Source organism: Cydia strobilella, chromosome 13 (assembly GCF_947568885.1).
Source record: "Cydia strobilella chromosome 13, ilCydStro3.1, whole genome shotgun sequence".
Classification (NCBI taxonomy): Eukaryota; Metazoa; Arthropoda; class Insecta; order Lepidoptera; family Tortricidae; genus Cydia; species Cydia strobilella.
In genome coordinates, this window is record NC_086053.1 from 3,032,541 (window position 1) to 3,058,611 (window position 26,071).

Genomic DNA, 26,071 nt, shown 5'->3' on the forward strand with positions numbered 1-26,071 from the left:
TCGCGCCAATTTGCTCGGCCTACAGCAGCGACATATTTTAACCGCAACGTATTGTCCACAGCGAATACCAGCTGGAACCAGCCATGTCGCACATTATCGACGCGGACGAGCGGCCCCCTCGAGCATACAGCGTGGGCTCGCGGCCCGCGCCCTCGCGGCCCGACGTCACCCGTCTCCGGGCCTACAGGTATGTGGATTATACTATACTGTACAGTGTACATACTCGTTCAGATTATTATAGGGTGCCATTTGGGATGCTTTCAGACGATTTTACTTGGAGATTACGAGGGCTGCTACTTATGTATCCGGAATGGGTCACTTACTGGAACTATGTTAAACGGAGAGGTAATTAAATGATCAGCCGTTTTTAAAGCTGATTTGCAAAAAAAATTGCCATTAAATCGTTTAGACATCATACAAAATTTTGATAAATGCATCTCTGGGCATGATAGTATGACGAACATTTGTAAGATTAAGATATTACATGAACATTCGGCTGTAAAAAAAAATCGCGAAAAGAGCCGTTTTGCGTACAAAATGATCGTTTTCTATACTAAAATCACAATGGAAAAAGTGCTATGTTTCTATGTAAAGTGGTTTCAATGTATGAAAAAGTTCATCGTTCATCTTCGCGAACAAAACCTATAAAAGCGTATATAATTATAGATGTTTGTTATTTTTTTTGGTTTTCCGTATACATAAGTAGCAGCCCTCTTATGATATTGTGAGTGTAGTTTAAACTATATATGTGATTCTAGTGTGGGCGCCCGCAACAACCGCGTGATCCCCCTGCCCGCGCACAAGCCGGGCGCGCGCGCCTCGTCGTCGGCGCCGCTGCTGCCGCGCGCCTCGGCCGACGACCTCATGGAGCTGGACTTCTCGCACCCCGACCCCAAGTCCGCCTCCGCCTCCGCCTCCGCCAAGGTAATGTCATACAATAATAGAGATGTTGACAATTTTTTAGAACTGTTTTCATTTTATAGATAGACACGTAATTATTGCAAAAAAAAAATATTTTTTTTTTTTCAAATTTTATTCATTATTTTTTAATAAAAAATCGACGTTAATTAGTTTAGTGTTTAAATTTCGCGCAAAAATGCTCCAAGCTGTCACGTGATCAGGATGACGTAACGAGGTGATAAAAATAAAACTATGAAAACGGATTATATCGCGTATATTGAATTTATAATACATCCCGACGTTTCGAACCCTTTACAGCGTTAAACAAACGACTGTCGGTGCCAGAGGACCACCGTTTGACAACTTGTCTGTGCGTGTTTCTCACGCCGTGACGTCACGCGCTCCGATTTGCGTTTGCAGTCACGTGATGCTGGGCATTATTTTAAATACTTTTATTATTTTTAATTAATTTATTAAGCATATTTGTATTTACAAAATATGATTTTTAGCATTCTAATATTCCCTGCTATGGTAAAAACATAAAATTTTATATATTCGCGATTCATGTCAACATTCCTATTGAAATGAAATGGTGTTTTGAAATAAATAAAGTTGTAAACTTGAGCTGTAAAAACCTCTATCCTTCAAGCATCGGATTATATTCACGGTATGTCGTCTAAAGTATATTTGTCGGTATATTTGTTATCAGGTGATAGTGTCCCTGACGCCCCCGGCGGGCGGCTTCGTGCACCCGCACCCGCACCCGCGGCCGTCGATGCCGCGACCGCACACGCGCGAGGAGGACGTGGCGGGCTACGTGGAGATGCGGCCCGGCGCCCTGGGCCGCGAGCCGCGCCGCGTCGCCACCACGCCCGATGGCTACGTCGAGATGAGCCTCGGCTCCAGGTAAACCTCCGCCACAGAATAAGTAATAGCATAGAGTAACTTATACTAGAGCGGTACTGTCATAGTAAATTTTGTAACCCCAGTAAATTCACTGCCATCTGTCGACACACTTTAAAACTAAAAATGAAGATTTATAAAAATACGATAGAATGTATTTAAATATAGATAAATGTTTTTTTTTATTTGCATTAATAATTTTTATGATTTTGACCCATGTTCTTTCACTGATATGCGTTAAAATTGTTAAATAACAAACGAAACTGTCAACGCCATCTATACGACTGTAGGCCAAAACTAGTAGCGCCCTCTGAACGAGAATCAAATTTTCTTGATTTTCGAGGCACGTTTTTTCCTAAGACTGTATCCATCTATTACGGAGTTATATCTATCTTTGGTAATAGTATTATCATACAGAACGGCCACGCCCCGCCCCGCCCCGACTCGAATTACCTCGCCCCGCGACACCAGATTGACGGCCGTTTGCCGGCCGCTCAGTACTATTTTTAAGCAACTTACTCACATTATGACGCATGACGCGTGTACAGACGTGCCGTTCACACATAGAAACGCAAGTGATTTTTGATGTATAGCGTGTCCGCCCTGCGCCTCCGCCTACAAGCTTCATGCCCCCGCGACCGCACTAGCGGGCTACGTGGAGATGCGGCGATTAGAGCGTTTTCACATTGTCTAATCGGATATCGGATGTCGGAAGGAAGTAAAATTTTAGATATATGTGTTTCTCTGTATTTATATATGCATGTTATAAATCATTATTACAAAAAAAAAGATAAATAAGGCAAAAAAGGCGGACTTAATGCCAAAGGCACTCTCCTGTAGCTGTTTTTGTCATAGGCGCCTTCCGACATCCGATATCGGAAAGGCGCTTCCGATAAATTCACCCATGTCGGAGCCTCCCGTCAGCTGTCGGACCGATAATATTTGTTTGTGTGCGCAATGACCCTATATTACAGGGACATCGTTGGACGCCACTGTATTGCCGGTTATTTGAAAACTAACCAGCTAAAAAAAAAAACAATCTTGTTTCAGAACGCCCCTCCGGCCGGCGGTCCTCGCGTCCTCCCCTCAAACCCGCTCCGTCCTATCGGACACCCTCTTCCCTCTCACCCTGGAGTCGCCTCCGGAAAGCGTGGAGCCGGAACCGGCGAAGCCGGAGCCTAAACCGGATCCGGCCCCGGAGTTGCATCACCCGCTTACGACTTTGAGGGAGATCTCCGAGGAGTGTCCAAGGAAGTGAGTCTTACACCATACTTATATGTTCCACAAACCCGCTCCGTCTTATCGGACACCCTCTTCCCTCTCACTCTGGAGTCCCCTGGAAATTTATAAGAGTGAAAGAGAAAAAATCCTATGCGGCCCAAACTTTATATGAATATTCTTTCTCTTACCTCCGGTCGCTCGGTTGCGCGTCTATAACTACTTGTATATAGGTACTACGTCTATATGGTTTATACTCAATTTTGTATTGGTTTTGTTTTAAACAATTTCAGAAGTCCCGAGCTGGCGTCGTCGCCTTCGTACGTGGCTCTCAGCCGGCAAAGCACTCGCGTGGACGCGGAGAAGCAAGGCAACCCGACTATTGTTAAGGTGACTTGGAATATCTTAATGTTTTTTGAGTCTTGAGTGCTTTGCGATCAGATGCTCACGATGATATTTTTCTTCGCTTGAGTTATACATCGTTTTAATTCGGCACTTTTCGCAAAAGTTATGTGAATCAAATTTTTGAATTCCTTTATAATGGCAGGTTCAAGTTCAGTATGACTATAGCCTTAACGAATGGCACTTAAACGTGCCATTATTAACCTTATTGGAATGCATGAAGGTTTATATTACACTAACCGTGCGCGTCTCTTGACGTCTTTGGCGGTCAAAGAGTTAAAAGTGTAAAAAACCCGGCAAGTGCGAGGTGCGAGTCGGACTCGCGAACGAAGGGTTCCGTGCCATTACGCAAAAAACGTCAAAAAAATCACGTTTGTTGTATTGGAGTCCCACTTAAATATTTATTTTATTCTGTTTTTAGCATTTGTTGTTATAGCGGCAACAAAAATACATCGTCTGTGAAAATTTTAACTGTCTAGCTATTACAGTTCATGAGATATAGCCTGGTGACAAACAGACAGACAGACGGACAGAAAGACAGTGGGGTCTTAGTAATAGGGTCCCGTTTTTACCCTTTGGGTACGGAACCCTAAAAGGGGTGCAAAAAATGTACTGAACGTCCTAGACAAAAGGTTAATGCAAGTTATAACTTTATGAAATAAAGAATTTCGTAATTTGCTATTTAGTTTGTCAAAGGTCTGTCTCATTTCAAACATAGACAGAGAGAATCGTACTATCTTTGTCTTACACTAGTACTAGCACCCAAAAGAAAAGGATGAGTATAGTTTTTTTTTGTTTTTATTTACTGACAATTTGGTTTGACCTACTATAACTTCTAGGCGGGTACAGCGTCAGGGCCGGCGCGCTTCGACCCTCGTCCTGCGGCCCCCGCCCCCCTCAACTACGCCGCGCTCGACCTCGAGCAGCGCGCCGTCGCCGCACCCCCTCCCCCTCGCACCTACACGCAGATCGACTTCCTGCGCAGCGAGAAGCTCGCCGCCGACAACTAGCCCGCTCACACACCCGCCCACTACAGCTAGAGGGTAAGGGACAGCGTGTATATTAGACTATATGCGTATGTGTGCCGAAACAAGCGCGCGGATACTCCAGTGTCGACTAATGTGCGCCGACAACTAGCCCGCTCACTCCTCTACCCGCCACATGTAGCGAGAAAGAGATGACGGCACCGAGTGTCTATCCACCACTGGTACGGAATAGGACAGCGCTACGTGTATAATAGAGTATGTGCGTATGTGTGCTAGTAAGCGCGCGGACGCTCCGCCGTCGACTAACGTGTGACAAGCTCGCCGCGGACAACTAGCCCGCTCACCCTACTGTTCATCGCGAGTAGCGGGAGCGAGATAGACGACATGCGTGCGTGTGTGTATATATCCGCTGTCGAATGTCGATATTTAACTTACCGTTGAACCTTATATCGTTGTGATAAGGCGTACTACTGATCAGTTAATTCTGTCGACGATCGACTTCAAACGAAAGGCAAAGAGCACGCTGCAGACAAAGGAATCTTGAATCTTATATACAGTAGTTACGTTCCATATTCAAATAGCGGCACAACAGATCGCTGCCCTACCACTTCAGTATGAATACTAAACTACTGTGTATAAGATTCAAATTCGTTTGTCTCTTGTAAGACTAAAAAAATAAATATCACACATAATTAGTGTTGATTGCAGCCTTATATAATCAATACACACACATATGTCGCTGTCGTTGTATGTATACATATGTTGTCGGTAATATAAGGCGAAGTTATAGCCGAGTCGCCATTTATTGTGTTAAGTCGGATAAATGATTGAGAGAATTGAAACGCGGGCTAGCGACTGTTTAAACGTTCTAAAAAAACTATTACACAAAACTATAATAGGAAATACTTATGTAAATTGAAAAAAATCTGATTATTAAATTAAACTTTAAATCGTAATATTTTTCAGTCAGTAATTTCTGACAAATGTGTTCGATATTAACTTTAAATCACATTACTAGATTGAAATGTAAAATCTACATGTGGTCAATAAAACACTTCTAACCAGTTAAAAAATTCTTAAAAGTGTCTTGGCTTTACGGACTTTAATTGTTGAGCCATTTAGGGTTCACTTTACATTGGACATTGCATACCGTTAGTAGTGACAACCAAATTATCTTGAACCCTAAATAAAAAAACGCGTTTAAACAGTTCGCAATGCCCATTATGAGAGACTGTTGTTTATGTAAGTTGGTATCATTATTCGATGTTCAAGCTTTGAGGAATACAGATGGGCGTTTTCTAAAATAAATATTGAAAACCTGATTCTCACAGATCCTTGGTGTTTTTGGGTTCTTTCAATTCAGAATCACTAGCATATTTATATCCTGATGATAAAAAAAAATATCCCAAAAAATTGTATGAAAATTGTACATTCCACAGTGGAAAGTCAACTACGTCACGCAATATGAAATTTTTCCACACTAAAACTTAGAGGAGCAGCCCTACCCAACCCGTCTACCTCTAATCTGTACTAGCGTCGTTTTCTTGTCGTTGCTCATTTCTGTTTTTTTTATAATTTTACATTTTTAATCAATAAATATACTTTTCAACACACTTGCTCAAAACGCGTGCTCTTTCAGTATATTATTCCACTCGTGCTTTTTCATTATATTATCCTACTGAGTTAAGAAGCTAACTGATTGCTAATAATATGCATGGAAAGGGAGCCTTCTTTAATTGGTCGTACTCGCGGGCACCGGCGCGCCCGACCACCTGCGCGGTGCGCGGCCGCGGCCGGGGCGAGCGAGGGCCGGCCGGCAGTACGAGTATGACAGGTGAAACACACAATACACTGTTTTAACTATTAAAATTTGATTAATATGAAAGTTTCTTTTTTTTCTCGCAAGTGTGTTGAAAAACGTCGTATGAAACGCGTGTGCATTGGTCATTACACACATCGGCTTTCTTATTGCGCGCTCGCTTACAGCTCGCGCGCACAATATTGCCTCGTGTGTAATGACCGACTTAGCACACTTGTATCATAATGTACTATTAAACTTAGAGGATATAACCAACCTCCAAGCACTAAAACGTGACGTAATGTAATGGACATTTTGTGACATCTTTTTTTAATGGAAGGATGGAGAATGCTGTCATTTCTGAGTAGAATGAGCCCAAGAATCTCCAGATTTGAAAGAATCAGGTTTTCAATATTTATTTTATAAAACGTCCAGATTCGAAGGGAGATGGAAACGCGAATTTGAACTGTAACGTATATAGTTTAAAGTTTTTATTGCCATGGTTCCATCTCCAGATTCTTGTAAGAGCGCGTGGCTAGAGGCATAGTAAAAAGAGAAAAGTAGGAGGATTAAAGAGAAACGAGAGCGTACTAATTGGATGTCGTATGACGTTTCTATATTAGTGTCCTACTTTTTATCTCTATACTGTGTAAAGTAAGATAATGTATACACATTTATTTTTTATTTTTCAAGTTACAAATAGCTCTAAATCTTCTCGCTAGCTTCTGATACTATTAATTAATATTTCGTTATTAATATTATTAAAAAACGGTACGCACGTATTAAAAATATCGAAATTTGAATGTGCGATATCCATTTAAAAGTGTATAATGTGTATACAGCGGAATAAAATGATATTTTAAAAAGTATGATAATTATGTAACATTGATTTCGCTGGAAGCTAAAGATATATTTCTATATTATTAATTCATCGTCATCCATGTTGCTATGTAATGTCAGAGACAAGTAAAGTAACGTCTGGTAATCTCCATACAAAGTTGCGTTATTGTTGTAAAAACGAATACGACTTTGTATAAATATTACCATTTTGTTTTAAATGTCTTTGGCAATATCTATCGTTTATTATAATTGGTCTATACGTGTACTTATTCTCTAGCCGCCCAGAGGCCTATAAATAGGTCTCCCGTTCCATTGTATTTTGAATCTTTAATTTGACAAATCAAAATTGCATTTGTCTTGGCAAGTTTTAATTCGTGGGCGGCTAGAGGAGGTTATTATCGTCTATTTATATTTATAACTTGAAATCACTACTTGTAGTACAATAGCGGAATGCAAAAAGCAATAAAAATATAAAATAAATGTGCGCAGGTAACAACAGTGGCAAAGGAAAGAGCATAAATATAATTTAAAATATATAAATAACCTAAGGTTCTGCATACAAAATACTTAAACTTGAGTTTAACCCCTCGAACGCCCATGTCAAAAATTTGCTACCGAATTGACCTTGAAATTGTACATTAAAGTTCAAATTGTCTGTGACGTATACGGGACAAGGCATTCGAAGGGTTGAATTCAACTCTATACTTTGTGTGTGTAGTTTCAAATTTCGTCGACTGTATTTTTGTAGCGGGCCTTAGGAGAACATAGGGAGTAATAGAGCGATTTTCAATTTCATTGTAATTATTTACTCATGACGCATCGCGTCGGTACTATCTCTCCTACTGAAACCCAGTGGCCTTTAAGAAGGACAAATTTTAAAATTATTTTTTTACTTTTATCAAATAACACAACTGTCCAAATTCATAAACAAAAAAGCATCTGGGATTCAGTTAGCTATAAAAAACCTTAGATAAGTATTTATGTAAATAGGTTCGGAAGTGCTTAACACTGATGGCTACGCCTATCGTGTGCGGCGCGTCATTATGAACCTTATCGGTATGTACGAAGATTCATATTGGACTGTAGCCGCGCCGTTAAACATTCTGAGCATGAAAACAAAACTTTGGTTTGAGAAAATAAAATACGAAAAAATTTGATAATCGCTCAAACGCCTGACTTGAAGGTCGGGCCCCTGTGCCAGGGTTGTGATGGAGGCCTAAAGTAGCACACTCAGTTTAAGTTCCCTACGATATACTACCTATTGTGTTCTTAGAGTACTCTGTTCACTAAAGTATTGTGCAATTTTTACCACACGAGTAAAATAGTTATTTCTACACTGTTACTGTTTGTTGTTGGCCTGTACTTGGCTATTTGATCCATTCCTGATTATACTGATTCATTATTTATTTATACGTACGCGATTTACTTCTGGATGTATCATATTTGATACATGAACAGTCAAAAGGTTACGTTTTTGTCGCTAGAGATTTATAAAGTCATCTGTTCTTTAAAAAAGGTTATACATTTTGTATTTATCCTCCTGAGTCCCGATGTTCTTTTAAAAGGACAAAATGAAGGTTCCAAATTCAAAACTACAAAAATGACTGCCACTTAGGAGGATATAGCGACGTCCACTAACCTCGCTTGTAAAAATTCCATACGTTTTCAATCATATAATCACGAATGGACATCAATTTTATAAATTAACAAGTAATCATATTACAATGAAATAAATATAATGAAAACAATTTTAAGGCTGACGATCGATTTTAGAGATACGAAATCGATGTGGTTCATAACTCGGTTGATTACTTGTTAAGAAAATGTAGTCAAGTTATAAATGAAATACTCTGAGCTTGTTTGGAATTGAACCTTTACTCGTTCCCTAAGGCGGCGTCAAAAACTGTACTAAAGTAAGGACGCTAGGCACATTTTACATTACTTCCGTACACTAATTTCGTACATTGTCCCGCCATTTCCTATCTCTATTGCATGCACATAATTATACTGCTGTCCCACTCGCGCAGTTGCATTGGCAATATACAGTACAATCTCACTAATCCGGCACTAATGCTGACACTAGAGAGCCAGATTACTGGAAGCAGGCGTGGCTTACTTCGCGATTTCGTCGCGCCGCTACAAGTATATGCGGGCCACACCAATTTTGGTGTCTAGCCATAGTAGTTGCCGCGCACGGCTACGGAACGGACGCCTGCTCGCGCTTGCGCCACCTTGCGGTCATATCTTTTGTTAGAGTTTAGTTAGAGAGGCGTTTTGTTAAAGTGAACCTACTGTACCTAGTACTATTATTTAATCTGTGCTAGAAGTTTCTGTTCTATTCAAATCTGCATAATATTTTGATGTGTTTTTAGTAGGTATTTATGTTTTAGAATAGAAATACATTTTACTAAAATACTAAATTCAAAGTAAATTCTACTTTTATCTGGAACATAACCATTTATGTATAAAGAGATTGAATTGCGATAATCTAAGCGCACATAGTAAATATGCATATGGCATAGAATGATCATTTGTACCCCAATTTATGACCCCATTTGGACCATCGAAGTGCCGGATTATCGAGATTTAATTGTAATGAATTAGCAACTAGCGGGTCAGTCTACGAAATTATTCGTGTTTAGTATCCTTACTTTAGTTTTCCTCGCGTCCTTACTACAATTAATTTTATACTAGCAGTCGGTCGTGTAAAAACCTTAACACAGTTGTAGGATTATTTAGCTTCATAGTAATTTTGCACAAGTTTGCTTAAAACTGCTTTTAAACGCCAGCCATATTCTTTGTGACAAGTTAATGTTGTCGCTTCGCACGCTGAAATAAAATGTACAGCATTAACGTAATAGTATACAGGGTGACCTTAGCCATTGGACACACCCTGAAATCCCACGTAGGGTTACTGCTCAGGAATGCACTAATGTTGATATTTTTTTAATAAGAACAAAAGAAAAAAAAATTCAAATAAAAGTTGTTTCCAATAATCGACAACAAAAAGAAACATACTGTATGCGAAAATATGCGGCAATGATGTCATTTGTCAAAAGTCAGAATCTTATGTCATAAATAAAAAAGATATTAAAAAAGGTCGAAGAAGGTTTCATACTTTAACTATAATAACTAACTATTACTTTAACTATTAGGTTTCATACTATTTATGACCTCAGGAGCTACTAACACATACGCCTGCTCCAACGAAAAAACCTAATTTGTTAATTTCTTCGTAACCGCTACACCGGTTGTTATGATACTTTGTATACTGCTTCTGAATACCCTAATGCGTATGTACATTTCGGCTTTGTCCAATGCCTAGGGACAACCTGTATATTGGATTCATTGGCGGTTGAAACCTTTAGAAAGTAAAATATTAATACCGATGGCATTGAAACTATCAAGCCTACGGGACCCTCACGCGACCCTCACGCGACCTAAGATTTATACTTAGACATCGCGCCCAGTAGGAAGTGCAAATTGAATACAATTCGATCGACCAATCACTGCTTGTATATTGACGTTATTGTAATTCTCCCTAGCATTGCTCAGTATTCTAAAACAGGCTCAGACTCTATGTACGTAAACGATGTGTTCAATAAAGTATCTGTTCACAGTGTTCACACCCAAATTATATCGTGAATTATATATTTCACCAGCGTTTGAGATTTTAAAACAGGTAGTTCGCTTATTTTCTTTGTTATGAGTGGTATTTATTTCGAGTTGTTATATATTGTGGAAGTATTTTTGTTTAAGGCTTAACAAAAAATTTAAATCAAAATGTGTTACGGAGTATTTATTAATACTTGTAATGATGTAGATTTTTTATTGACCTATTGATGAAAATGTATTTCTTTCATCAATATGTTCAGCTAAATGAAAGACAAATAGCGTTGGCATTAAGGTTGCAGCTAATATTAAGTTAAATAGCATGGCGTGTGCTAAAAAAATGCTTTTCAAAGTCAGCTCTCAGTTGTATCATATATGATACATAATCATTCGAGAGGTTTCGTTCTGCGTAGGAAAGAGGTTAAGTAAATTTGTATCTTATTTGATACAAAACGGTCAAATCGTTGATACCAATGTTTCGTAACACATTGTAGCATGGAATTAAATGCATGGATATCATACTTTTAATTGTTGATTATTAAGTGTGTCGGCTCTGTGACCTATGGTCAATGTGTTCTGTTTTATTTTTAATGTTGTCGTTGTTCAAAATATTCCACTTTGTCTACTTTCAACAAAAAACAATGGTAGTAGACAATGTGGCATCTTTTGCATGTGAACGTCACAATTTTATGCATTTTTTTATCCACCGAATGTTCCTTTTATTGTTAATTTAATCTTTTAATGGGGTTATCCATTAGTATCGGTAATGAAATTGTATTTTAATGATTTTATTGTTTAAATGGTAGTTGCCAGTACAATTTACCAATGTATTATTTGGCTCCAGTGAGCTTTTCTATTTTAATTGGCTTATTTTGACACTATAGAGTCGACAACACTGTTTTTATTTTCCCGAAAATCGTTTTCGTTATTGTATTATATGTATACGCTGTATAAATAGTTTTAAGTGATCGTTATACAAAAACAATAGTTCCACAATCTTTGTTTGTGTAAGTGCAATTTGAAGTCTTGTATGTAAAAGGGCCCTCCATATTGCGACCTTTTCGCAAGTTCTTAATTATTATTTTTAACTTAATCACATATTTTAAGAGGAAATCTGTATGAAACATTTCTATATTACTGTAACAAGTATCAGAAGTTTTAATATTCTTTTACATCTTACACATTCAGATGTCAATAAAAAAACCGGCCAAGTGCGAGTCGGACTCGCGCACGAAGGGTTCCGTACCATTACGCAAAAAACGGCAAAAAATCACGTTTGTTGTATGGGAGCCCCACTTAAATATTTATTTTATTCTGTTTTCAGTATTTGTTATTATAGCGACAACAGAAATACATCATCTGTGAAAATTTCAACTGTCTAGCTATCACGGTTCATGAGAGACAGCCTGGTGACAGACGGACAGACAGACAAACGGACAGCGGAGTCTTAGTAATAGGGTCCCGTTTTTACCCTTTGGGTACGGAACCCTAAATAATTAAATTGCTACCTACACTTCTGATTCTTGTAACTGTAATGATGGTCTACAAACTTTAAATATGTCCTACCAATTTGTTATAACTTTATAAGAAAACATCAACCTGACCGTAATTAATTAATTATATTATACAGGATGATTTCGGGGTCGTTAAGTAAGAGAACAAGACACCATACAGAATTCAAATGTTTATCACCATGATGATAATTTTTCAGATGACAAGTCAAAAAAAATTTTTTTTGCATACAATTTGGTTACTCTACTAAATGTGACGTCTTGTCGCTTTCCATACAGCGTATTTAAAAAGTCATAGGGTGACCATGATTACTTAGTATAAGATTTTTTTTTATTGAGAAACAAACAGTCTTAAAATAAACATGAGCAACTTAGCTAATAGCTACAAATAGATTTTTTATAGACCTATAGTTTCCTAATTCACGTATCGAGGTACAATTAAAAAGTAATGATAAATAGTGCAAACTGCATTTTACTTGAAAAATAACAAAATTATCTTTTAATCAAATACTACCATATGATAATGTGGATCAATAATAGAGTCAGAAAAAGTGGTTTCGGATTACGACCCACAAATCATTCTGTATAAATATCGCAATCGAAGTAGATTAAATTATTGATGCTAAGCGCGAATAATTTCGTACGCTGACCCGCCATTTCCTTTCTTTATCGCACGCGCATAATAATATTGCTATACCGCTCGCACAGTGTCATTGACCGCCGGCACATGAGCAGAACCGCAATATAACTAAGCGCGTGCGATAAAGATAGGAACAGGCGGGTCAGTCAGCGTCCTTATTTTAATATAACAATCTTAGGCCAGGTTTTAACGTTTTTAGACCTCAAAATGTCAGAGACTCTATTAACTAAACAGAATGGATGCCACATTCCAACAATCAGAAAAAAAAACAATCGGACTAGTCTTGTTCAAAACTGACATAGTTGAGGGTTGAACGCGTCAAGTTTATTTACGATCGAAAATTGACCTTATAATGTTCACAACTTTATTTTCTAAAACTGAAGTAGTAGTAAACACTTTATTGCACAAAAAAAATGGACATAACACAGAGAGGATACAGTAAATGTGTACAAAGTGTGTTTCTACAGTTTTAGAAAATCCGTTGGTGGCGTACCGGTTCACAAAATTGTTTAAATCAACGATTGTATTCGGAAATTGAATTATTGATTACAGCGCCATCTGTTGTCAAATAATGGTATCTTCACTGGAAAAATACCCTCATTTGGGTTAATATTGTATAAAACTATTTAGTAAAATCCAGTATAGTAAGCCGCTAAACCGGTTTCTGACAAACGGAAAAGAACTAATAACATGTTAGGTTTGAAATCATAAACTTTTCACGTCAATCCCTGTTATTCTGAGGATAGTTACATGCGAATTGAGTCTTATGATCATAAACATAAAACTGATATTCCTTTTTAACGCATACTATCCTTAGATAAGTCGATACGCTTTTTACCACGCTCTTAAGAAAACGTTTATTAATTAAGAAGTATTGGGACCTGTATACAAATGCCTGACTGAGATAACACCAAATTTTTAATGTTAAAAACGTTATTTATTCTGGTTTGTACTGGTCTGGGTCGAGCTAGCAACTAATTTGAACCCTAGCTGCTTATGAATAAAGTCCATATTTGACCTACTCACAAATCAAAGTACAAACAGTATTGCCATATCCGTGAGGCCTCTTTAGACGTCAACCACAAAAAACAGCTTTAACGTCTATTGTATAGAGTTCAAACTGAAACGACGAAGATACCTAAATGCTCGACCCAGTTAAAACCAATGGAGTCACTGAATTAAAGCTCATAAAAGTACTGGTCGACTCATAAGAGCTGGCATGATTGGAATGAATGATTGAGTGGCACTGAAAATATCTATGTGTGTATCACAATAAGCAAGGTGTCACTCATACAATGAAAGTTTCGTTCTTTCCATTCATGCCAGCTTTCATGAATCGACCTGTACTATAGTTGGTCAAATTTAAAAAAATGTAAGCGCGAAGGGCTATCGTCTCAAAGAAAATTTGAACTTCGCGCCTTTTTCTACAGACAAGATTTGCTTGACCAACTAATAGTATCGCAATTTAATCGTGGTTCACATACCAAGTAAGTACTCGAAGCTTTAAACTGCCAGGAACAGAACGGGTTTTTTTTTTCAACGATTTCGTTCTTTTTTCTTTAATCGTGCGTCTCTACTCCAATCATTAAGTCCTGTTTGTGGTTATAATTTCTTTCAAATCAAGGTGAAAATATAGTGTTGAGTTATTTACTTACTTGGCTTAAACTTTTTAGGTTTTTTTACTACTGTTTCTTGTTACTTGTAACTCTAATTACCTCTTTTTAGCTTAATAAAAAATCAAATTGCTGTGTTTTCTAGTGATCAATCCCAACATTAGAACATTAGAAATACAACTATAATTTTAAGAATTATTCCCTCACTCCAGGGCTAAATTGATTGGAGATTAAATTTGAAACATGCGCAATAATGCAGCAATCGGGCTTGCCTGGCGTAACGTAGTACAATTTGGCGTAGCCATTTTTAAAATAGGAAATCGTATTCTTTAGACGAATCTATGAGCCTTTTGTTTTTGTATACGAATAACTAGCCGAGGGGTCTGTGTAGTATAAAGTAGAACATTGCATCAAAATGCATATTTTAGTTCACGAACGTTTATATTCGAAAGACTGTATTTTGAATACAGCGCCATCTATTGTCAGTTTGTGGTAGCTAGAAGTTGAAACCTACCCTCATTTAGCTTAATAAAGTTAAACTGTGAAAAATAGGTAATGTGTGCAAAATTGACATATAGGTACGTTTTCTAGGATGAATGGTCAGACCTCAAACGAGTGACAGTTTAGTCGAAATTAGTTCAACGCTAACTCCTTAAGCGCTAAAAAAGGGTTAGTTAATAGGTATATGATACCGGAAAGGCACCTGAATAATCAGTTAGAACAAAAAAACTTAGTATTTTTTTTTCGCTAGAAATGGCAGAGAACCCTTTATTACAAAAGGCATATGTCGAAAAAAACATAGTAATATATCAAATTATTCGATTGGCAGACATATTAAACCTTTAACTTAACCGTTTAATAAGTTATCGTCCGGCGGACTGATAGTCAGTGGGCCCCTTTAGTGTAACGCTTGAGTTGGGCGTGCGTCGGGGCGGGGCGTGCGGCGTGCATGTTAAACAAATGCAAACGTATAGGAGTGGCCTTAGTGCACGTGCACGCTGCTCACATCACTTGTGAGCCCGACGCCACGCTGCACGCCCCGACGAACGCTCCGCTTCGAGCGTCCACTCAGGTCTTACACTTAAGCGGTTAAAATAAGGCGCTTCTAAAGGCTTTATTCAAAAACTCTTGTTAAGTCTATCAAACCCTTGATAATAATTTTGTCCTTATCTGTCGTTTTGTGTTTTTTAGAAAGAGACCAAATTTAACAGAGGTTTGCTAAGTTTTATGAATAAGGGGATTTATACCAACAATAACAGGGAATTGTCAGAATAGTTCGATAAGATGAAGGATGTAACAGTCCGAAACTATTAGGCGTGTCAATTTTCGACTTCATACGACTATACGTTTTTATAGTCAAATTGAAGATATATTATTTTGAAAGTTAGAATACACCAACACGGACCCCTGGCTATAAACATAAGTTAAGCAAATACGCAGATAGCTAGCCACCTCGCAACTTAGAACCATGGTTAGAAACATTATCATTATTATATATACACTTTTATTCCACTTAGTGTAAGTTGTGTTGACTTTAAACTAGGTCTAAGGATAGATGGGTAGAGTTAGTATAATCTTAACTGTGCAGAACGATGACGTAACGAATCTCCTTTTAAAATATGCCATATACACTCATATATACATATATATTATATTAGATTATATACACAATTTTATACGTTACAAACACAAAAGTCTATTGAATTCGCAATAACTGCAAGGTCACAAAACAGGTTTACAAATTTTGAAAAACAAATATGTAACGAGTTTTACATGCATATTCTAAAAGGAGCTTTAGGCTTCATTTACATTGGTGAGACTTGTATTTATGACATCGAATACTAGTGTGAATGCGGCCTTATACACGTATATATAATGTGGATATACATTAACCATACTCCGTGTAGTGACGTCATGACAAAGGAGTGTATGAAGTCTATACTAGTCCCATTGCAAGTTAAATAATGTTTTTTGCATAAAATGTTCCTGTACCGGCGTAATAGTGGTTTTTTATAAGGTTAATCGTAAGTTTTACTATTTAATGTTAGAACAGATATATAGTACCTATGTACAGACGGCCGCGTAGCCGACTGGAGTTTGAAAGATTATATTTTTTTACAAATGGTGCTACCGTTTTCTGTTTTTAGACAAATAGCTTGTCCGCTCTTGTACAGCCATGTAGGTAAAGGTGTATCGCGTAGGCACCATATCACAAGCGATTTAGTATAGTAATATCACCACACCACAAACAAATGTATGATTAAATTTTAGATGTAGTTATAGCTTTTGTAACTTGCAACGCTATTAGGCAATTTACAGCCTTATGATATGCTGGTATGGTCGATTTTGCTGTGGATTGCCTCGTATTGTATTGTCACAGAAGATTCGACAGAGTAACAGCTTCGTACGTTTACCAACTAGTAGTCGATAAGCGTTGGCGGGGTCGCCATGTGAAGCTGATACTCTGTAAGTTTTCTGTGACTAATTTTTAATATCACAATGTAAGATCGTATTTTGCAATTCGTCAATGTAACGGAGCGTGCCACTGCCGGCTGCGGCCGGCGTTCGTTGTTGAATGTCTCGTTTTTGGTACGTTACATTTTGTTTACTTTCATATTATATTGTAAATAAAAATAAAAGCTTTGGATTTGCGTGTTTGTTTTAATTTACCCCTTTAGATGTGTTCAGTTGAACTATATAGGTGCGCTTTGTAATGGCATTTATGAAATGAGAACACAAAATATTATGAAATACTGTTTATTTTACACATATTAAGTATACTAGAGATACATTTGAATCAGTCTCGATCGTATACATACAAACACACAGTTTAACCTTTTATACCTCACACACAACACATAAATGTGCAAAAAAGGCTGAAATTTATTTATTGATTAAAAACTAACATTCAATTTCATTTAACAGTGAATCATAGAAACGTTACCTAACAAATGATTTATGCAACAATTATTATAAGAATCATTTCCATTGCTCGAGGAATACAAAAACACAACTTGATCATGACAATTATGTAACAATCATTTCATAACGATTAAAAGCTTAATATTTTATAAAGTAATAAGTTAATAAGACAGGAATAATATATAATCATATATAATAATGGCAATCGGAATAATCTACTCGTGTTTGACAGTCGCGCCAGAGCGGCCAAGGTGCTCACAAATATCTAAACATGCAATATGAGAAAAAAAAACTTCTGATAAAGCTAAGACATTATTTGGCATGATAATTTAGCTTTAAGTTCAACGGCAAGTCTTAGCAGTTTTTAAGCATGCACGTTTTGAGCACTTTGGCCGCTCCGATGTATCTAATGGCGACTGTATCTACTGATTTCTTGTCACATTAAGAAGTACATCTTATGATTTTTAAATGCTTTTAAAGACATAATAGACCGCGAGCCAGGAGCAAATTTCGTCAGACATCGCCTCCCGGGCGAAAACTCGTTTAGCGGTTAACGGCTATGTATGATGAACCCTCGTGAACGTCAGCTGCCGCTCCGTTGGTGGGCGCTACGGGAGGCGATTGGTCATGGAAATCTGTTCCTGGCCCGCGGTCTATATATAAGTATGTCCTTGTTTTTGTAAAATCAGATTTTGTAGACTTACATTAGACGGAATTATTATAAGTACAAGTAGTGGTAGTATGATTTGTGATATATTAAATCTATGTAAGATTTTAATCTCGATAATTATGATTGATATTTGTGAGCTTCTGATTGGTATTAATAATAAAAAGTATCGACAAACTGAAAGACTGTTTGTTGTACCGCTATTTCTTGCAAAGATTCACAAAAAGGACACGAATAATTGTGCCATTTTCAACCAAAAGGGTACTTATTGTCGCTTGTCAGTAAGGCGCTGTTTCCAAATAGCTTCAATTAGAAATCAACCTGATCGACAACCGACAATGGTGGCACATTTTGGTTGAAAACGTCACAAATAACTTATTCTACGATAAAAACCCTCCGTCATGTGAAATATATTTATAACGGGTACTCACGTAATTTAGGTCGAATTTCTTTATGAGATAAGGATCCTCAACAGCAGCAAATGTCTGACGAATACTGCGCGTATTCAGAGTTGGATATATTCGAAAGTAAGTACTAATAAGTACTTGTATTTGTTTAATAAAGATGCTGGCCGAAATTTTAGTCACCATTTAATTTTATTTTCGATAATAATTTCTTCACATCACCAATTCGAAAAAGGCTTTCTTCCCTGCTAGGAGGGATCAAAGTGGCACTTTTCTTCCCTGCTAGGAGGGATCAAAGTAACACTCTTCTGTTCTAGGACACAATTTTTTTTTTGCACATATTAATTGAATACACAGGGTGGCTGAAAAATAAGTGCATTCCCGTTGCCAGGGAGGTTTTGGGATTATACTGAGCAACTTTTACTATGGTATCAACCACAAAATCGCGAAAAAAAATTTACCCTCCCATAGAAAATGGACCTGCCAAAATGTATGAAACAGCCAAATTTTTTTTCGCGATTTCGGGGTTGGTCCCATAGTAAAAGTTGCTCATTATAATCCCAAAACCTCCTTGGCAACGGGAATGCACTTGTTTTTTAGCCACCGTGTATATTATAATAATAGGTGATGTGAAAAGCAGTATGTGTCACATGGTAGCAATATTATTTCCATCTTGGGAGTAACACACTTAAATCCCTCACTACGCTCAGGATTCTACTTTAGAATCCCTCGTTAATCTCGGGATTCTATTATAGAATCCTTCGCTTCGTTTATGATTCAATGTACGCCCTCGCCGTAAATATGTCATTTTGCTCCATTGTAACAAAATCTACTATTCTGTTCTATACAGAATAACCGAGGTTTGAATTCACGATTTTTGATCATCACACCCATATGAAAGGTTAACCTTTCGAGACCCGGACTAATATGGCAACATACAATAACATACACTATGGCGACACTAATATAATAGGTTACATATAGCATATAGTTACCCAGGGAGCTGACGGGTCTCGGTCTCGAAAGGTTAATTGTAAAAAGGAATAGCTTACAGCTCATTTCAGTCACTCAGTCTGTGGATGATTATACTACTTGGGTGGCGACCGCCCGTTCATAACAGTCGGGGCATCTTTCCACGACCTCCCTTTTGGCTTCACTATTGTCACTTTCTTCTTCACCACTCTCTTTTCCGTATACTCCTCATCAGACACAAGTATTTTCTCTTTCCTCTTAGACTTTTTCTTCTCAAAAGAATCCTCGAACATATCAGCGCTAGTATTCTTAGGCTCATTCTCTTTAGATCTCTTCAAAGGTATCTTTTCTCCCATTTCTAAACTTATAGGACTGTCGAAGGAAACCACACGGGGACTACGTCGTTTCTCTATAGACGTTTGCGTCGCTATATTTGTGTGATTTTTCTTAACGGGCGGTGTGGCCTTAGGAGCTAATTTAGGTTTTTTAACTTTGACGAGAACAGAGGGTTCTGATGACTTTCTCTTAGCTTTCTTTTTCTTTTCTGATTCCTTGGGTTCCTCGTTTTCTCCGTTTTCTTCAGGGCTAGGTTGCTTAGCTTTGGGATTCCTTCTTCTAACCACTTTATCTGTTTTCTTCTTTGGCGATTTTTTCAAAGGTTCCTCATCACTTTCATCATCAACGGTGATGGTTTTAGAAGTTTTGGTTTTCTTAGTGGGCGTGAATGCGAGTTTGCTGTTCCTGGTGACGCCCTGGCTTTTGAGGTAGGTCTCGAAGATTTGGCGGCATTTCACGTAGTCTGGCACATCTTTGGCTTTCAACGTGTTTATGTATTCGAAGAATTTTATTAGGGCATCTGAAATAGATACATAATTGAAATATATAAGTTGTGTCGACGTCACTGTGATGGGTTAAAAAAAACACCGGCGTATAGCTAAGAGTAGTGCTAGCACAGTAATGCCCGCTTGGTATCAAGGAGGTACAACACACAAAAAAACAGTCTTGCAAGAGATATGTCATATAAATTGTTAGCGTCATTATTATTTTTTTACCTGGGTGTGTGATTATTTGTATTCATCATTCGTTTTATTCGCCTCTTTCTAAATTTCAAAGACCCAAAACTATAAGACACATTCGTGAATTCGTGACGAATAGCGACTACAGAAGTACAAGTTGTGGGAAGTTTCCAAGAAGGTGGTAAAGATCTCGGAAATTTCACAAGAAATAAACAAAGAAAATAAACGAAATTGAAAGTATCCATTTATTATACAAACTTATGAGAATTCCATGTGGAAATTTCGCATTTTTAGAGACTTTCCCACGGCATATCAGTCATAGTATCTTACCAGGCACATTGCCGCTCATCTTAGCGACGCTCGTCTTCACACTCTTCATGAAGGCCTCCTTCATCTCCTGAACAGCCTTGGGCTGCTTCAACTTCTCCCAGGGCAGGGTTCCGACCAGCCACTGCAGCATGTTGTAGCCGAGGATCTCTAGGTCGCCGCGCATTGTGGCCACTGGGAAAATATTACTAAGTTAATAACAAAGCTACTTTGTTTGGGGGAGCACTGATGAGGAACCCTTTTATAACCCAAAACTGATTAAAAAAGTAAATAAAACGAATAAAAACGATTATCGTTCCAAAAACTTGTTATTACTGTACAGCGAATAAAATAATTTAAATAAGTTAGTGACGTCACAAAGTCTGCGACTCCCCGCTCCCCCTTGTCACCGTGGTACTACCAACATCCTCAAACTAAAAGTTTGCTTCGACTTGGCACCATACTTTACATAAAACTTGGGAGATAACTTAGGCGAAATCTAAAACTCTTTAAGTCCTTTAGCAGGCGTTTAGTTCGATAATTGACAGTTTCTTACCTCCCAAATGCGCATCCCTGCTAGTGTACTCTATAGTTCCATTATGCGCATACTTCGGGTCAGGCTTGAACTCCTTATCATTGACTCTGGCGGCCAGACCGAAGTCCACTAAGTAGGCCTGGTTCTCCGTGCCTTTCTTCAGCCCTAGCAGGATGTTGGCGCCTTTGATGTCAGCGTGCACGTAGCCGCGGCTGTGGATGTACTCTAATACGTCCAACTGTAAAATTTATACATTTTGCTAGACTTATATTGACCGGGATATAGACCGTGATTACCTTTTGTATTGTTTTTGAGCTACCGATATTTCGACGCAGTTACATTCATCTTGTTCAATATAAGTTTAGTAAAACTAACCGTGAATCATTCAAAACTCTTATACCTACATTTTGATCAATAGAATAGTTAAACTAGGGACTGTCCTTTTTTTTCCTCTGGCTTTTACTCCCTGCAATTTTGCAGGGAGTCAAGAAAATGTGACAGTCACAAACTTCGTGACGTCAGTTTAACACTTGTAGCCGGAGTGTTTTGTTTTTTTTTTACATTTGCGGTCTTTTCATTCGCTGTTCGCGGTACGAGCTAAATAACTAGTTTTTGCAAAGATAATATTATGCCATTTTACACTGGACCCTGGAATTTCTTTTTGTATGATCACTATTGTTAACTCCTCGTCTTTGTTCGGGCATCTTCGGGAGCCGTCGTCGACGCAATGCATGGTGCGGGGCGCGGGGCAGCGGGGCCGGCAACAGCCATTCTCTCAGCAATCTTGCAACGGACGGTCGAACCCGTCCGCTTACCGTGATATTATACCACCTCTGTATCACCAAGTTATTATACGTGCATGTATTGAGTGTCATTTAACTCACCTCATCCACAACCCCAAGATCTTCTCGTCCACCCCTACATGCGTGGACAACTATTAATACACTTCCCAATTAGTAAGATGTATTCCTTCAGAATCTTCTGAAGTGGGTTTTACGGTATTAATATGTATCTATTAAGCAAACTTACCATCTGCAAACCAATTTGAAATACAGTTGGTGCCGGGAAAGACCTCCCGCTGTCAGTGAACAGACTCCACAGGTCTTTTCCATAGCGCTCCAGCACCAAATATCGGTATTTCTCTCCCTTGTAGTCGTGTGAACCACTGCCGTAGTATGAGGGCATCCCGAGGCTTGAGAGTTTCTTGCTTTTCATGAATGAGGTTACTGAAATAATTTAATTATTTAGTATTGACCCGTTACCAACAAACTTAAGACCCCAATGCCTTTCCTCTATATTTAAGAGTCCCGGCAAGCTTGGTTCTTCATACAAATGTAGTTCCGCTCTCATTTTAAAACGACTAGCTAGATTGCCCTGAAACTTTGTACTTACAATAGGATAAGGTATATCTATGTCTGTAATTAGTTTATGTAGCTTCAGATATAATAGTAAAAAAATACAGCGAATTTAAGCTTTTCATACAAAACTTGTTTTTGCTCTATTTCGTTTGTTTTATATACTAGAGCTATATAAACTAATTACAGACCTAGATATACCTCATGTCACTGTATGTGCAAGTTTTATTACAATCCAACACATAGTTTTAAAATGAGAGCGGAACAATGGGGCTGGCATTATCATGTAACTGGTATAAGTCCCTAAATAATAAATAGAAAAAAAAAACTTACTGTCCTCCATTTTGGCATTTCTGATGTAGAAATGTTTCTCCACAAACAATGGTCCATTTTCATGAGGTTCCTAGTTAAAAAATGAGAAATGTTACAAATTGGCTAAATATTAATGCTGACCAAATACTTTACCCAATTTGCTAAAATATTTGGATTGCAATGCAGCCTAACCCATCTTTAGAAATATTTTCTGCCTTTTTAAGAGTGTCCGGCAAGCTCGGTTCTCCATACAAACTTAGTTGCGCTCTTATTTTTAAACGACTAGCTAGATTGCTCTGAAACTTTGTGCTTACAATAAAATAATTCTAGGTCTGTAATTAGTTTATGTAGCTTCAGATACCATAGAAAAAAAATACAGCAAATTTAAGTTTTTCATACAAAACTTGTTTTTGCCTATTTACAAACTGGAGCTATATAAACTAATTACAAACCTAGATATACCTCATGTCGTTGTATATGCAAAATTTCGTTATAATCCAACACATAGTTTTAAAATGAGAACAAAACTCCGTTGAAGGTGAAATTCGGCCGAGCTTGCCGGGGACTCTTAAGCAGCTGTTCATATCAGTGCTTCAAGGGACAGGTATCTACACTTTTTTTCTAAAATTAAATTAAAGAAACATATTTCAGGTTCTTAATGCTCATAAATCATTATAACACTAAACTTGTAAACTCCTACAGTCCACTTCAACCATATCAAAATGTTCGTATTTTGTATACCTAGTGTAGAGAAAAGGTAACCCACGTCCATACTAATTTACAGAACTTTGTATGCAGGGGGGTGCCTTTTCTCTGCAGCTGACTGACTGTACATGATGCCTTATTTGGAATAATTAGCACAATGTTGGTTAATAATTATGGTAAAAATTATCTTTTATTACTGCAATGCTCTGCCACCAGAGTGCAACACTAGCCTTTTTAGTAAACCATAGAGTAACTTATACATACTGTACCTTTAACAGGTTTTTGACAAGTTTTCAGAGATAATAAAATATGACATTGATGCATCAAGGCAGTTTCTTTACATATGATGAATATGCAAGTGACAGAGATGTTAGATAACGAAAATTAGATTTTCTTGTCACAAAGTGACTCTACTTACAATTTTAACGACAAAAGGATAGTTGGAACCTTTCGGCGTACTGTCATGATCACATGCAGAATAAATTTCTCCGAAGCCCCCAACACCTATGGAAGGTCCAATGCGCCATTTCTTCTTCATGGTAGTATCATGTATTATTTCGCCAGTAGTAATAGGAGCTGGCATTTTATATCCATTAGCCTTTTTCTTCGGCGCTGCAACAGCCTTTTTAGCTCTCCCAGTCATTTTATGGTTAGATTACAACAGTAACAATAACAGAAATTAAGTTATATATTAGCAGCACTAAACTAAAATTCACAGTATTTTTTCATACAAAATACACGAGGATAATAATATGCGATTGAAATCAAAATAGCGTCGTTTGCTGATTGAATGAAAGAAATGTCAGTGTCAGTTGTCGTTAACCGCCATTAATTTTTTTTTTTTTCATTTATTTAGAGCATATTTTGAGGTAGGGATGTACTATGTTGACAGTTCCGCGTGTTATCGGTTTTGTATTTAAAACCGTTTTCTTAACCATATCAAAACTAACAAAACTTCCGTGAGACACAGACATATTAAATATATTAATAACGGGTCACACGTGTTTTAAGTCGAAAACGCTCGACATATTTCACTCCGTACCGAGTAGCGTCATCAGGAGCTTGCGTCGACGGTGACGGACCGGCGCAGACTGCGGGCCGCAGCCCTCCGCGCCCGATGACCCGGCGCGGGCGCCGGTGGCGGCAGGGGGGGCGAGAAACTACCCTCGTTTACGGCATTATTGTCAAATTCGATTTAAAACACGTGAGTGACCCGTTATTAATATATTTAACATATCAAAACTACTAGACTACTACTAGATGGCGCTGCGTTTAAGTTTTGGGCGTTTTAAGCTTTTTTATCGGGACTTACTCATTATAAGCTCTGTCACTCTTGCCCATTCGAGCGATAGAGAGGCAGATAGCGGAGTTTCGGATTTGCGTTTCCCGGTAGGTCCTCCGTAAACAAACCGCCTTCCTACAGTGGCGCCAACTGGTGAGCACAAAAACGGTAGCCCTCATTGGCGTTTGCGTCCACACCATGAGTAGGTATTACAGATGTAGTGCATAATTGTTTTCCATCGTATTTTCCCGGAAACATTCGTATTTGTCATGCACTTCAGTCAACCCCAGTAGTTTTTGTACCGCGACTGACTGAAATAGCAAGACACGTTCGTACATTTCCGTGAAAACACGATGGAAAATAATTATGCTCTACATCTGTAGTCCATATGTTAGCTGAAAATTGTTGTTGACTTTCCATTCGTCGCGACATCTATTGTCGAGTAGCGGGACTGATAATTTCACTACTTGACGCTAGATGTCGACTACGAAAATAATAGTCGTTTTGGTAACAAAACTGATGTAGGGAGTAAGCACTCTATGATTACTTATTTCTCTCTGGCAAATTGGGTTTGTGATTTTTTCCTAATTTGACACCATACCTGCACGGTCCTATATATAGGTATATAGACATTTTTGATGGAGGCACTGAATTATTCAAAATTAAACCAAAATTACAGAATCGTACCTTAGTTTATTGTATCGCCTGTGAAGTGGTTTGTTGGCGGTGCGCTATAAAAATTCTCGGCTAGATGGCACTGACAATGCGTATACGATAGATCCCATCTCGTTGAATTAAGATCTCCGAAAATAGGACGCGTATCCCTTCATTATATATTATATAAATCTGTAGAGTCAAGCTCATCTAAAAACCTGGACTATTTACACTAATTACCACCAAGTTGTTACCCTGGGCTTTTTATTTCACCTGTTCCCAGTGGTAACAACTGTGAATAAAATCCCAGTAGTTATCGGCAACTCGATTATTAGGTGGTAAGTAGAGGCAAAGATAGATATAACTCCGTGTTCGTAATAGATGGATACAGTCTAAGGAAAAAACGTGCCTCGAAAATCACGAAAATTTGATTCTCGATCAGATGGCGCCATTAGTTTTGGCCTACTCTCGTATAGAGGAGGGCCTTGACGGTTTCGTTTGTTATTTATAATTTTAAC

General features: G+C 38.0%; 2 protein-coding genes across 4 annotated transcripts in view; one reads left to right on the plus strand and one right to left on the minus strand.

The window, feature by feature from the left end:
* LOC134746435 (insulin receptor substrate 1) overlaps window positions 1-17,074 on the plus strand; it is a 58,407-nt gene extending 41,333 nt beyond the window's left edge. For all 3 annotated transcript variants that reach the window (XM_063680803.1, XM_063680804.1, XM_063680805.1), the window contains 6 exons: window positions 62-187; window positions 759-924; window positions 1,610-1,806; window positions 2,854-3,057; window positions 3,315-3,411; window positions 4,263-17,074. In XM_063680803.1, coding sequence (XP_063536873.1) covers window positions 62-187; window positions 759-924; window positions 1,610-1,806; window positions 2,854-3,057; window positions 3,315-3,411; window positions 4,263-4,433 — 961 coding nt within the window. In that variant the 3' untranslated portion in view covers window positions 4,434-17,074. The remainder of the gene's footprint in view (window positions 1-61; window positions 188-758; window positions 925-1,609; window positions 1,807-2,853; window positions 3,058-3,314; window positions 3,412-4,262) is intronic.
* A 146-nt stretch (window positions 17,075-17,220) lies between these two features.
* LOC134746476 (serine/threonine-protein kinase VRK1-like) lies at window positions 17,221-24,396 on the minus strand. Its single transcript, XM_063680878.1, has 6 exons — window positions 24,036-24,396; window positions 22,934-23,003; window positions 22,275-22,471; window positions 21,267-21,483; window positions 20,735-20,905; window positions 17,221-20,244 (listed from the first exon to the last, which is right to left on the minus strand). Exons 1-6 carry the CDS (start codon window positions 24,258-24,260, stop codon window positions 19,505-19,507), a joined length of 1,620 nt encoding a protein of 539 aa, XP_063536948.1. The 5' UTR covers window positions 24,261-24,396; the 3' UTR covers window positions 17,221-19,504.
* Between the last annotated feature and the right edge of the window lie 1,675 nt (window positions 24,397-26,071).